Below are 14,393 nucleotides of genomic sequence, written 5' to 3'. Positions count from 1 at the left end.
TATGTCTTTATTTATTATCAGGTAATCCTGTCGTAGAGTTTTTATTTACAATATATTGACATTCTCGGATATATACTGTGAGCTCAGTCATAAATAATGTCGAAAAGGTTCGCATTTTTCTCGTAGCGATAGAGATTTGCACATTATATAAACTTTTTAAGTATCTTCAACTTACTCTTATACTATGTCATATATCTCAACATTAGCGCGCTGCGACGCAGCGGCAAAATTATGCACAAACACGATCACCCGACGTATGAAAAGAAGGCAATTGTAACGCTATGAATATGTAAATTTGTGCAGTCCGTTCCGCCGCGTCCCATCGATTCAACAACGTACCCGTAACGTCAGCCGAAGGAAGCTTCTCGGGCTTTCGTCTACCTTCGATCGATCGACGCCGGTCTAAAGGGGGAAACTCCCCCGGTCTCGGTGGGCACCTTTCGAGCGGTCCTTACAAAGTTGGAAAAATATGTTCAATTTCGCTAATTTCCGGGCGAGCGCTCGAAACTCGAGATTCAGCCGCGAATTTCTCCGTGTCCGAACACCTTCGCTAGACGCAGTCTAATAGACCTAATTAATGCGCTAAGACACACACGCCAGAGACTCGGTCTATGTAATTAGTCGGAATAACGATAAACTGTCAAATGGAAAACGGAGACACAAGTTAACGAGTTAACACAAGTGAAATTTCTCCCCGTTGTAATATGTGAGGTAAAATGTAGAGTTCCTGTGTGAAAATTTGATTCTGAACGGACTCGGCGCTCCCGTCCGATGAGCAAAAATTGACGCTAAGGATTATCAAAGACGCTGCTCGAGGAGGCAAGAGAGCACCCTACCAAGAGTAGATCGCTTGGTCTAACGATTGGTCGCCTTGATTTACCAGAGAATTACAATTAATTTCTTTATTTCTTCTTGCCCTCCTCCTCCACCGTCTCGTTCTGCTTGCGGAAGCAATCGCCCACCGGGAAGAAGTCCCAACACCTCTGCTGGTACATATTCCACACGTAGGTCTCTTGACCGGTGTACTCAGTGTCCGGTTTGTTAATCAGGTGCATGAGGAAGAACCTGTCGATCAACATCATCAATGTTGCAACTGCTTGCATTGAAATCTCTGTTTATCTGAGGTCTCGAATATTCGCAGCTTCGAGAAGGCACGAATCGAGGAATGATATCGCGAAAATATTATATACGTTCATCTTCCTACGACAAGAGATTAGTTGAAAATTCAAGTTGTCAGGTCAGAAATGTTCGTCAATATTTACATGTAATTTGCTAGATTATGCTCCTGTTGGACGTGAGTATCGAATCCGTGCGGCACCGCGTCGAAATATTCTTTCCCTAAGCCGCATATGAAGCAGTTACTCTCCATATTCGTCTTCACGTTCTCGAGCTGGTCTCGAAGCTCTCCGAACGCGTCGATGATCAAACCTGAGGACCGACCGCGATGTTACGTCATTTTTTTTTGCGCTGCAAATCCAAGGCGCAATCTATCAGGTGTGTGCTCACCTTGAATTATAGCTAACAGAATGACGATGACGAAGAAGAAGAACGTAATGTCGAACATTATACGGTAAACCTCGTAATCGTCGCCATCAGGTTCGCCAATCTCGTCACCTATGCCACCGCCGGCCCTTACGCCTTTGTACAGGTGGAAAACAAAGCACTGTGGAGAAATAAAGAAATTTTTATCAACGTCTCTCGGCACGCACACACACACACATGTATCTAATTCTAAAGTGAAATTGACATAGACGAAGAGATAATTATGTTAGAATTAATACTTCTCTTGTAACTGTCAAAGATGTGCGTATATGTATGTGATATTGATTGTTTTATATTTACAACATGAATATGCAAAAATAATACAATGTACGGGAACTTTCTGCATAACATACCGTCAACATATGATGACACTTTTTATCCGTCTCGTCATCCTCTTCCTGTATATAGAACTTTCTAAAGAAGTTGAAGGCTATCACTGTGTAGATATACACCACGATTGTCAGCAGCATCACCGTTAAGACCAGCTGCTTCCCGTTGTGCGTTACCGACTGCAAGATCGTCCTCAGGGTTTTGAAACCGACCGCAACGTCCAGCAGATGAGCGGCGAAAAAGAAGTTGTTGTAGTTGCCGAGGATCGAGAATATGAAGTACCACAAACTGTATAAAAATGCCTAGAAACGAGCAAAACGCCTTTATGCACGCACATATAGTATAAATATTTAACGTAAATTATTTGACACATACGTTCATATCAAATTTAATCTCGTTGAGTACATTTGAGAGAACTTACGTTATCTGTGATGGTGACACCGGCCTTCCAAATTTGGTATCTCCAATCGATATTTACAATGCTGCGGAGAAAAAATTCTCTTTATATTAAACAATCTCCCCATTGGTGCGCAAAATACTGCGGAGTATTCGCTTACAAATGAACCAAGCCGGATCCTTCTTCCTCCTGTTGACTGAAGGAAGTCTTCTCCATGCCGAGCAGGTTGCTGATGTAATCGAAATCGTACGTCTCGCTGTACTTCTGTCGAACCTTCTTTTTGACGAACTTGTCCCAGTAATTCACGGGGAAAGTCTTGGCCGATATCACCATTTTGTCCCAATGAGCCTTGATGTCGTCTTCCTCCGGCGTTTCGGCGATGTACAGTCCGTCAAATTCTACTCGTCGTGCGATCTCCTTCTCTCGTTTGAAGATAGCCAGCGGCACCTGAATGAACACAAGTACAATGTATTTTCGTAAAAATTGCAACGATCATCTATCTGTCATTATCACTCAGGCGTGCCTCATGAATTAAAGAGGAACTATACCGGAGAAAATACTTCAGCGCGTAAAATATTCGGCCGTACCTTGCAGATTAACACTTCGCTCTTAAACGTTAGTTTGCGCTGTTAATAATTGCACGCTAAATACCTTCAAATGGTAATATGCAACCAGCATGGCGAGCGAAACGATGGAATGAAGGGCAGCCAGTAGCCTCATAACGTGAGCCATATAATAATAATCCTCCGCCACCTCCACGATTTCCGGCACTTCATCGTCCTCCTCCTCCGAGCCATTTTCACCGCTACCGCTGCCCATTTCCACCCCGCTACCTCCTGAACCCGATGGACCCTCGCCCGACATTTCCGCCAGCAAGTCCGCCATAGCTGATCCACTACCTTCGTCGTCCGAGTCGCCGGCCAAAGATGTGACCTGAATCAATAATTGATAATTAGCATGATAATACACATGTGTGCGTTAATTCCCGAATTTATTGCTTCCGTCTGACATGTGGAAGCGCAAATTTATGAAATATCAATATCAATCTCTATCTCTCGGAGATTCACAGATAAGATACGATGTATATCGCAGAGTTTCTGCGCACACGAACCTGGTAGAAGAGTAACATAAAATTGATGCAAAAGGCGAGAATCAGCGCGACGTATTTCAAGTTGTAGAAATTCCTGGCCAAGAAGGACACTATGCGATGACTATACTGGGATAGGTCGACGCTCGATCCTGACGAGGGTTCGGCGGTAGTTTCTTGCTTCGCCTCGGCTTCGACCGCCGCCATGGCCGCTTGTTGTGCCGCCGCTGCTTCGGCCGCTGCGGCAGCTTGAGCTCTGGCTTGTTCTCCGCTGTAAAAATTTATCGTGAATAATAATCCGTTTAACGAAAAAGAATAATTACACAAACGGACGCTTCGATCGATTCGTCAAAGTCATCTCAATTCAGTTTTAAGCGCACTGCATCAACAACTTTTTTATTCAACATTTCTTAATTAACAAGGCGTTTCATTTTCAGCGTTACAAATCGAGTCGCGCATTTTTCAAATTGTCTCAGGTTGCTACGAATTTTGCGAATTGAATTATCGTAATTTAAACATATGACCATGCGTATATTCCGAAGCGATTGATCTTAAAGATAACATCAATTTTACTCTCTCCTTATTAGTCGGGAATAATTACTACATAATAATAATAATATAATAATAATAATAATATTAATATAATATAATAATAATAATAATAATAATAATTCTCACTGTATGTTCTTATCATGATGCATATATACGTGTACATTTATGTGAGAATGAAAAGTATGCAACATGGAAATATAATAAAGCCGTGAATGTGTAGTCGTAAAAATTATTACAATATGAAGAGTAATGCAACATGTGAACACGCATGAACATTTAAAATATTCTGTACTATACCAAGTTGAGCATAAAAATTTCTATACATATTGTTGCGGAACATAAAGTGAACACCCGCACGCACATGTTTGTTAAATATTTACCCAAGCAAATCAGCCAAAGTGACAGGCGCTTCGCTCTCTCCCCCTTCAGCCCGCGCTCCCTCTTCTCCGGTACCTTCGTCCGGAGTGCTTTCGCCTGTTTCTTCGATACTGGATTGTGGCGTGGAAGTGGTCGACTCGTGAGGCGCCAATTTTATCTGTCCTCCTTCTTCTTTCGTTATATCCATTCCGAACGCTTGCACCTATGTTAGTGTATATTTAAAATAATATATATTTTTGTGAAATATTGTCTACACATATAAATATAATATATATATTTATATATACTTATATATAATATATATACATATATATTTATAATATATTATATATAAATATATGATATATTGGGTGAGTGGAAAAATTTGGACGGAACTAGAAGATGGATAGAAGAATTTTATCAGAAACAATTTATCCATTCGGAATCAGAATTTTACCTGTAGATTCGATTCATCCGGTGTGGGTGGCAAGGCGGGTAAGTGTCTTGAAGGTTTCTCCTCTTCCTCCTTGACGACGACAGGCTCGTCCAGATGTGGTCCTCTCATCAGCGTTAACAAAAGTCTCATGAAGTATTTGATAACGAGGCCAACGCCAAAACCGGAGTAATAGAACGCGTAGAAGATCATCTTGAAGAAACCGATAAAGAGCTCCGGGATCGTCATCTGCTGCATCTCGGCAATCTTGTTCTTGATGTTAGCCGGTGAGAGCATGTAGAAGGAATAGTAAATGCCGTCCTTGAAAGCCTGTATACTTCGCCTGATCGGGTCCTTGTTCCTCTCCTCGTCGTCGTCGGTCATGTAAGTATACGAGGACTCCCTGGCCTTGCCGATTCCACCGCTTTCTTCGACGGTCATCAACGCGCTCGCGTGTTGCATCTCAAAAATGGCGTCCTCGCAGAAGTTGATGAAGGTCTCGAGCTTCTCTTTCTCACCAGCCTCGACCACGGTGTTGTAGAAGTAGGTTTTCTTCGACTCCTTGATTTGAGGCTTCTCCCATTGCTCGATGTTCGACTCCTTGATCTCGAAGTACACGCGCTCGATTTTCTTGTTGCCGCCGAGGATCTCGATCCTGCCCAAGAATGGCTCGAAGTAATTAAGGACGGAACCGGCTGTCTCGAGGAACCTGGCTAATCTCGGCTCGTTAGGCATGTGCTCGGAGAGATTGGTGAGCAACACGGCGAGGTTGAAACCGATCTCCTTGGCCGGCTCGTGGAAGCGATCCATGAAAGCGATGTAATCGATCTTGCCATCGTGATTCGTCTCGCAGCAAGCCAGGAGAAATTCAATTTCGTCGCTGCACAAAGTACCGGAAAAGTTAATTCTCTCGTGTTATCTGAAAGCAAAGATGAAGAAAGTGATGATATTCGCGAGACATACTCGGTGTAACTCTTCTGCTGCTCCATCTTCTCCTTGAAATCCTTGGGATACACCCAACCGTCGTTGTTAAGGTCGACTTCCAAGAAACTTGGCGACGATACGAGGTCCTTCAACTTCAGGAACATGTCAAAGTATTTTAAGATCAGTTCCACGTTGCTAGCCGACTCGACCAGGGTGTCCACCATCTGCTTTCCAATCGTCCCGTTCACGACGTTACCTTCAATCAGAAGACTACACTGTTAAGCACAGCTCTTTGCCAACATTTTCTTTGAGTAAAAAATGTAAGACCTTCAAGCATGGAAAGCATCATGGTAATCATATCTTTCTGCAAGTTCAGTAGTTCCTTCAGAAGATCCACTTGACTCGAGTGCTTCGACAGTTTGTCCTGCATGTGCGAGAACAAGAAGAGAAAACCACCGACCGCGTCCCACAATCTCGAATGCGCCAGAGCCTGTTGATTTTGCGCGCATGGACCTTGGATGACTTCAGTCAGGGTGTTGAACACTTGACTGGCGACACCGATGGCCTTGAAGAAGTTCGCCTTGCCGGCGGGATCAATGAGCTCCTTGCTCGAGTAATGCCAATAAAAGTCCATGATGGACTCCTGAAGTCGCAGCAGGTAATCGACGGTACAGATGACCACGTTCACCGTCGTCGTGTTACCGGCCTGCGTCCTCAGGTAATTCTGCCAATCTGCCGAGAGAGAGCGAAGTGAAGTCGTCAATCGTGGTCGAAATCGCATGTCGATCACGGCGAGGCGCTACTCACCGAGATTGTGACCCTCGCAGGTGAGTTGGATGAAGCGGAACAGGGCGCAGGTGAATTCAGCATCGTGCATGTTCTTCTCGCCGGCTGCGCCCTCCGAGCCTACTCCTAGACCTTCGGCCTTCGTGTTTCTCTCGAAAGCGTCCAAATCCAACACGCTGCAGGAGTTCATCAGGCCGGCGATGGACGTGAAGAAACCGACGTCTTTTTTCTCCTTCAGGTGGTTCAGCATACCCCGCTGGATCTCGATGTTGCCGCCGCGCAGGATTGAGATACCGAGCTCCAAGGTCTTCATCACCATGTCGCTGGGGACACCCTTGCAGGCCGATATGTGCAACAGGACCATCTCCGCGACGCCGCGATTCGCCAGGCGAGCTTGGTGAAACAGAAGCTTCTGCTTTTCCATTTCTTGCTCCTGCACGAGAGATGACATATTAGAGAGGAAAAGTGGAAGAGTGGAAACGAGTGCTCGCGAATCTTGCTAACACACATATAATACAAAAATGTTTTTATATAAATATGAGATGTGTAATTCATAATTTTAATTTTCAGTTTTCTCTTTTCAAATTACTGCTGTTGTTGATTGTGAAAAGTGCAGCTTTGTTTCGCAACGTGTGTAAATTTGATAGGGCATGCTAACGTCTTACCATTAATTTATGCATGGGCCTCTTGAGAGTTACATAGTTAAAACAGAGAATAGGCGATTTAATAATATCGTTATCAACGGGGCGAGAGAGCGAGGAAAACACAAGATTGCAACAGCCTACGATGTTTCGCTTGCTTATGAACAGTAGTACATTGTACATCACTTGACGAGTCAATGAATAAAACAACGTACAACTCGACAGACTCGGGTGACGAGATGTGGAGAACACATAATGATTGACACTTTGGGCTGCGAGCATACATTAAGCGGATGGATTGTCGCACTAACTACTTATGCTTACCATAAGTAGCTTATGCGTCGGCCTCTAGGCGAATTAGTAAGTTAGAAAAAGATAGGGGATTTGTTAATAGACAGATTCTGGAGTTTGCCTGGAGGATTTTCCTTATCACTTCATCAAGCAAACGACCAACGGACAATTCAACAAATTCACGCTTCGTAAAAATGACTCGTACGAGATTCAATAATAAACTTCTCTGCAACGAGACGTATGTAAGTAGACACTCTTATCTGCGCAATTATCTACATAGATCTACATTAATCGTATATGTATAATTAAATCGATTGTTGTTGTCAAATGTTACCTCTCGGATTATTATTTGGAGGCAAATGAAAAAAAAAGAATTATATATCCTTCCACTTAAGGAGATACTTACATGGATCGAAGCTCCACCCTCTTCCTCGCCTCCTCCCTCTTCTTCACCCTCCTCTTCCTCCTCGCCGCAGGATTTAGAGATGATCTGTGCGTAACTCATGTAGAGCGGGTCCTCTTGAAGAGCGCCCGACCGTTCGGTCATGGCGCCGCGGCAGAAGGTCGTGACCAACTGTGTCAACGGGTCAGGCTTGCTCTCGTCCTCGTCCTTGTCCATCTTTTTCAGCTCAGCGTCCTCGAACGATTGCTAGGCACGAGGCGAATGTATATTTCCATGGGCTCACTCAGCGGTCGGGATACGTCACCGGAAGTAGGTCGAGAGCGACAAAGTGATGACAACTCACCGTGAGGTCCTCGATCATGACCTCTTGACCCACGTTCTCGTCCTGTAACCACAGCTCGTAGTACGTCCGCGCGAATATGTTGATAGCTCGATGCCTGTGAGAGCAGAGTCATGTTGATAGTCCCGTGTTGAAATCTTCCGAGCAAGTTCTTTTTATACACAATGCGGATTATATATAATATGCGTTATATATAATTAGTCGTACCTTCTCAACTTGTACAGAGGCTCACTACGCAAACATGCAATCGCTGCTCTTTTTCTGGCAGCGCACAGCACACGTTTCCATCCATCTCGCGATGGTGGTGGCTTAGTCGCCTGTTAGCCGCGTGTACACACAAACCACAAGCGCACTCGTTAAGTAAAATCGTTCAACGGTTATTCTCGTCGGTTCATTGCGATCATACACTATCGAACATCGAGATGCTCATCGTCTAACTTGTTCTCGCTTGGACAAACAGCAAAATGCCTAATTGATTCTACGCAAATCAATCGCACGTAAAAGTAACTCGAATGCTGCTGAGAGAGAACGGTGAGCTGATACCACAACGCCACGACGTTGCGGCTGAAGGGGTTAGTGAGTGAACTGAAGCAACGGCAACCGAATAACAAGAAGGATACCTGGGCAAGGAATGTAGGGAAATTTGGCGGAAGCAAGCGATTACCGCTCGTTTACGTTGAATCGACACCACTGATCGATACTGACTCTTGCTCTGCTGTTGCGGATGATCGATCTACTCGGGAACATAAAAGCATGAAGTGAAATGAAGAGGTCAGCCTGATTATTCAAAAGAAAGGAGAACAGTAATGATTCCTAGGGGCTGTACAATAATGCTAGCCGCGTAATCTAAACATTCATCTCAAGCGAATCGAAAAGCACGACGGAACCGTGAAAATATGATCTTTCTGAGTAATTCGAACATTTAGCTGAGAGATTTTCAAGAATTACTTGTTGAACAGCGTGACAAAAATCTCTAACTGACCATGTGTAAACCGTACAACACTTTGGCCATGTCGGTGATCCTAGCGACGACGTCCTCCAGCTGTTGAGCCTTCACAGGCTCGATCACGTCCTTCTTCTGGCCCAATTTGGAGTACAGATAATGCTGCCAGGACATTTCGTCGGCAGGATCGATTTTGTCGGGCAACGTCAGCTGGGTCTTGGCAAATTCGGCGATCTCGTATTCCGGCATCTTCTTCAGGAACCTGTCTTTGCAATGCTGCACCAATTCCTGCTCGCGACCGGCGAAGAGATTCAAGCCGACGGGCAGCAACCGCTTCAAGCAAGCAACCATGAGGGATGCTTGCACCTCCTTGTCCTTGTCTCTTTTCTTGTCACGGTGCTTCTTCTTTTTCTGAAAGCCGAGTCGTGACGCTTAAACACCCTCAGATATTAGTCTTCAGTTTCAGTGAAATCGAAATTTTTCGTGATTTAAATGCGTCATAATCGATGAAAGTTCAGTCAAGTTGTCGCGATCATTGAGCTACTTGCACGAACCTTGCCTCCTCCGGAAGGCGCGGAGCTGTCAGATACTGTAGATCTTCTGGTTGCAGTCGGCATGATGAGCACCATGTTGTCGATCTCGTTCGCGGATATGAAGTTCTGCTCCTCGCGCAAGAAGTACTGCGACTTGGACCAGATGTTGAATATAGCCGCCACGTGATTGTACAGATCCTCGGCTTCGGAAATGTTGTTCCTCAGCCAATGATTCCTCTGCAGATCGACGTACTTGATCAGTAACGGGTAGAACGAATAGATATCGCGGACCAGTAACTGCCAATCCTCCTGTATTTGCGCCTCAACTTGCGAGGTATCGTCGGTCGAGGACTTGATGAAGCCTCGGAGGGATTCTTCCTTGTGGAACATGGTGTCCGTTCGCTTCCTCACGCGTTCCGCCAGAGGCAAGAACGGATCCTTCAGCAGTTCTTCAGACGAGTTGATGATGATCTGCTGCGTGTAGGCAGCGATGCGCGTCATCCACGGTGCGTTCTCATTACCGATGTTCTTCTTGATCAATTTCAGCACGTTCTTCAGCAACTGATTCATGTGGTCGCTGGTGACCATGCTGACATAGGTACCTTCGGTCGGGTTTACGTTGTCGGGTCCTTGCACCCACCAGAAGGGCAGGTACGAGCAGAGTAATGGAAGGATCACATCGACAACGTGAGGAGCGTCGTTGTAGGTCTTTTCGGACTCGACGAACTGATCGACTTCGGTAAGGATGGTCTCCAACGTAGGCATACTCGACTCCATCCTCGACATAATGTCTTGAGCTTCCAACGAATGATCCGCGATTCGATTGAGCAGGGAATATTGATTGTGCTTGTTCAAGTGCGGTTCTAGAAAGGCCACCGGGAAGCAGCTCGAGAAAGCTCCCAAACAAGAGCCCAAGTTAGGTTTATGTCGCTCGATCTCTGTCTTCAGGTACTTCCGATCGTGCGTCAAGCTAGCGTCCACTCCGAGAGTGTAAAGAGACGCCAGCATTTTGTATGATGCTACTTGAATTTCGTCAACTATCAAGCAGAAAAGGATGTGTAATCGGTTAAATCATATACATGCTGAATTTTTCCTTCGCTCCATTGAAGAAAGAAACATCACTTGATGTTTAGCTTCAATGAAGCAAGCTTCAATGAAGCATAATAATCATGGGAGAAAGAAATAAGAAAGATAGAAATTAAGAGGAAAGTTATGAGATATATATTTTACATTTATTAGCAATGTAGGAAATTTTCCCGACCGAATTGAACTGCCTGATCATATCTGAATTATATCAACTTCTCAAGGTATCGAATACTCACGTAACAAGTCGCTGCCGTACTCGCACGCGGCAAGATGATCGAACATCGCAGTAAGCACTGGCAGAACCACGCTGTTGACGTACGACAACGACGTGGAGGTCTTCAAGTGAGTGCCTCTGAGGTGGCTGTACTTGCCCTCTTGAAGATTCAAGATCGTATGGCCCAGATCGTCGGCAGTGTTGTTGAAGAAGGTCAACATGGACGTCCTGATGAACTCTGGGCAATTCTTCACGAGACTCTTAGCGTCGATGCCCTTCACGAGTACTTGTAGACAGCGCACCGTTATCCTCACGTCCGCGCCGAAGGCAGCGAGTCTCGATCTCAGCAAGCTCGCCAGCTTGCAGAACAACGCGGCTACCATCTCCTTCTCCTTCAAGGACGCAGCACCGATGTTGTTCGTGGCGGTGGCGACGGCGATGAAGTAATTCCTATGTGTGCTGAAGTACTTCTCCATCAACGGCAGCACTACCTTGCTGAAGAACTTGATGTCCCTGGTGGAGGTCTTGAAGCTGTTCCTGCGGCTGAACGTGTCGGAGGGCTTCAGCAGCTTCATGTTGATCGTCGCCTTATCCAGATACGCTATCAGCTTCTCCAACAAGGAGTAAGCGAATCTCAGCTCCACCGAAGCGACCGCACCGGCCACTTCGGTCTCGGTCCCGCCGCGATTAGGCTTGTGAAGCTTGTAGCCCTGATATTGCAGGTATTTGAGGAACTCCTGCGACCGTTCGCGATCCTTCCTCTTCTCCTTGTCGGTCAGCAGGTCGTACGGTACTAGCTGAGGATGAATGCCGCCTCCTGTAAGGCAACATAGTCGTAAAATATATTATCCGGCGAATTGAACTTTCAGACTCGAAGAAGAGTCGGAAAATGAACAGTCGGAAGCAGAATAGTCGGAGCGACTGGTTTTCTATGCAATTTTTATGCAATTCACATGCTGCATAAATGGGTCATGAAACTTTGACTTGTGACCGACCGCAAGTAATGAGTTCTTCCTTCTTCTTCTTGGCCCAGATGTCGTGTGCGTTATCTGCCAACCTCTCGGCCATGTTCTGCATCTCTCTGCTCAGCGTCAGATTCGTCATGTCCACCGGGTGAGGATTGTAATTAAATGGATTTGCCGAGTCGCCCTGTGCGATTTGAAAGGTGCACATGGCAAACGCGTGTCTTTCTCTCACGAGTATACATGAAACAAATATGAACAAATTTCTCCGGGTAATCTCTTACTTGACTCTTGGAAGACCTTCGCATGGAACTACGATTGGTCGACGGCATGTCGACCTCTGCGTGCTCCACGCTCCAACCGATCGCCAATAGAGCCTTCAAGCTCTCTCTGACAGGCTCTTTGTATCGTTCTCGCTCGTAGTCGTTCAGCATGTTGTACGGTTTCAATCGCGGGTGAGTCTTATTCGTGTCCGACCACTGGTCGCCGTAGGTCCAGCCGTTCTCCAGTTTCCGGCTGGCCCAAGCGTCGTGATAATGCTCCGAGAACTTTTGTACTATCTGATTAAGATCGTTGTTCAGCACCACGCTGCAATTATAAATCATGTCGAAGCGTCAAGCACGCGACTCGCGGCGGTTGTCCGAAATTGCCAAACACTAACCCGATTGCTGATGAACGCTAAAATAAGTTGCTTATAAAGTTACGAACCTGGAGGTGTTGATTGGCTGCGGGTTGTAAGGGCCGTCGGGTGATTGAGTCGAGGCCGACTTGCTGCCGTACCACTCGTCGTCGTAGTTCTTCGACAGGGAATAATCCGGCGGTAAGGCGCAGCCGATAGCCGTCAGGCAAGGCAGCGCTTTGCCGAACAATTCCGGATCGTAGTCCATCTTGGACAAGGAGTCGAATATATTGCTGAAGAGGACCATTGTGAGGCGTTTCTCCTCATCGCTCGACGCCCCGTACGCGCCTTGACCGCCGGTGGAGCCGTAGTACTTTGCGCAACGTTCGTAATGCAGCGTCAGCAGCTGAGAGCATAACGAAGAAAATGATAAGATAAGAATAATAATCAAAACGGTCAAATTAATAACAACAGTAACGAAGCGAACAAGCGAAATTCGTGAATAGAAATTTTTCAAGGATAATAATACGCGACTACGTATCAATCGTTAACATGCAAAATAGAGTAAGATGGAAAATAATTTGCGGAGAAATAAACGTACTCTGAGTGCTACTGTGGTATATTCTGACAATTTCGACACGTCAACAGTCAACTTGCGCAACAACTTCAGCAACATGCTCGGCTGCATCTGGCTGCAAGGAGAATAAAAAATTAATCTCCGAGATAAAACCGACACGAATGTACGGAAAGGTACTACCGGGTAATGTGAGAAGAGAGACAATCATTTCTAATCATCACTTGCCTAGTCAATGCAACGAGAAAATCCGAAACGGCCTCTCGCTGTCCTTTCGTCAGCATCCGGTTCTTACTGAGCCGATAGACCGTGTGCAACGTAGCGTCGAGTAAACTCGCGTAATTGTCGGCTTCGTTGTAAAACTTCGAGTGCTTGATCAGTAACGGCAAAATGCTGTTCCCTATGTAGCGGTTCATAGCAAGCGCCATGTCGGATTCGTAACCATCGTTCTGTAAGTAATTCAGAATATAGAAAGAAACGGAGAAACACACACACAAATCGAATATTTTGTGCTTATCTAAGCTTGAACTACAAATAAGTCCAACAAATTTTCATAATCAGAATTTTCCATCTTGCACACGCGCGTACCTTAAAATAATAAATAAGTGAATGATTATTATATAAAACAATGAGATTAAATGTTGCCGCACAAAGTAGATGAGACATAACGCGACTTACTCTATCGAGCATCGTGGCAGCGCGTAAATCCGGCAGGAAGGCCTCCTCCAATATCTTGTAGAATAATTCCTGCGTTTCGATGCCGTAAACGCGTTCGAGAAACAGCACGATGCTTTGCTTGTGTCCCGGTATCAAGCCCGATGGCATGTCGCTTTTCGGTCGTTCCTCGCCTGCGGCTGGGTTGAGCAGGGTGAATCGCAAGGACAACACACCCTGAAGATCGTCCAGAGGCACCAGCGATCTCAAGATCGCCCGAGCTCGCAGAGATTCGTTCTTCCCTGAAACGATTACGCGGCTTCAGGCAAACGAGCATCGTTTCAATAACGTTCTACCAAAGCAAAGTTTCATTTACGTATATTACCAACAGACTTTGTAGAGACCTCTGTTGCCCATTAGGAAAGCAAAAATATAAACGCTGTCATTAGATAATTCGTTACATTTTGCAAGCGACAAAATTTTCACGCGACTTTACGTCGCACGTAAATGCACGTGAAAATGTCCTATTGTGAGAAATGATTTGGCTCGATAGTTGATATGCTCACGATTATAAAGCAATATACAGGGTGTCCCATTTTAATGTCCCACCCTAAATAACTCTTCAGTATTGAACTTTGAGGGAAAATGATCTGAATAAAAGTTGTAGGGATTTAAGTGAGCTACCTTATGATAACCTTGACTTTGACCTTGACCTCTATTTTCAA

General features: G+C 45.4%; 1 protein-coding gene across 1 annotated transcript in view; it reads right to left on the bottom strand.

The window, feature by feature from the left end:
• Positions 1 to 703: 703 nt before the first annotated feature.
• The window catches only part of RyR (Ryanodine receptor), a 45,239-nt gene continuing 31,549 nt past the window's right edge, over positions 704 to 14,393 (bottom strand). The window contains 25 exon segments of the mRNA XM_025302952.1: positions 704 to 1,065; positions 1,263 to 1,428; positions 1,507 to 1,663; positions 1,896 to 2,174; positions 2,294 to 2,354; positions 2,430 to 2,716; positions 2,921 to 3,202; positions 3,381 to 3,627; positions 4,289 to 4,488; positions 4,723 to 5,578; positions 5,662 to 5,878; positions 5,950 to 6,354; positions 6,430 to 6,841; positions 7,747 to 7,989; positions 8,087 to 8,180; positions 8,704 to 8,816; positions 9,066 to 9,437; positions 9,581 to 10,596; positions 10,882 to 11,676; positions 11,855 to 12,008; positions 12,106 to 12,409; positions 12,530 to 12,846; positions 13,042 to 13,132; positions 13,243 to 13,463; positions 13,693 to 13,970. Coding sequence (XP_025158737.1) covers positions 903 to 1,065; positions 1,263 to 1,428; positions 1,507 to 1,663; positions 1,896 to 2,174; positions 2,294 to 2,354; positions 2,430 to 2,716; positions 2,921 to 3,202; positions 3,381 to 3,627; positions 4,289 to 4,488; positions 4,723 to 5,578; positions 5,662 to 5,878; positions 5,950 to 6,354; positions 6,430 to 6,841; positions 7,747 to 7,989; positions 8,087 to 8,180; positions 8,704 to 8,816; positions 9,066 to 9,437; positions 9,581 to 10,596; positions 10,882 to 11,676; positions 11,855 to 12,008; positions 12,106 to 12,409; positions 12,530 to 12,846; positions 13,042 to 13,132; positions 13,243 to 13,463; positions 13,693 to 13,970 — 7,730 coding nt within the window. The 3' untranslated portion in view covers positions 704 to 902.

The sequence above is a fragment of the Harpegnathos saltator genome, unplaced genomic scaffold (genome assembly GCF_003227715.2).
Source record: "Harpegnathos saltator strain DR-91 unplaced genomic scaffold, Hsal_v8.6 scaffold115, whole genome shotgun sequence".
Classification (NCBI taxonomy): Eukaryota; Metazoa; Arthropoda; class Insecta; order Hymenoptera; family Formicidae; genus Harpegnathos; species Harpegnathos saltator.
The sequence above is the reverse complement of the archived record's forward strand: the minus strand, read 5'-3'. Positions and strand labels throughout refer to the sequence as shown.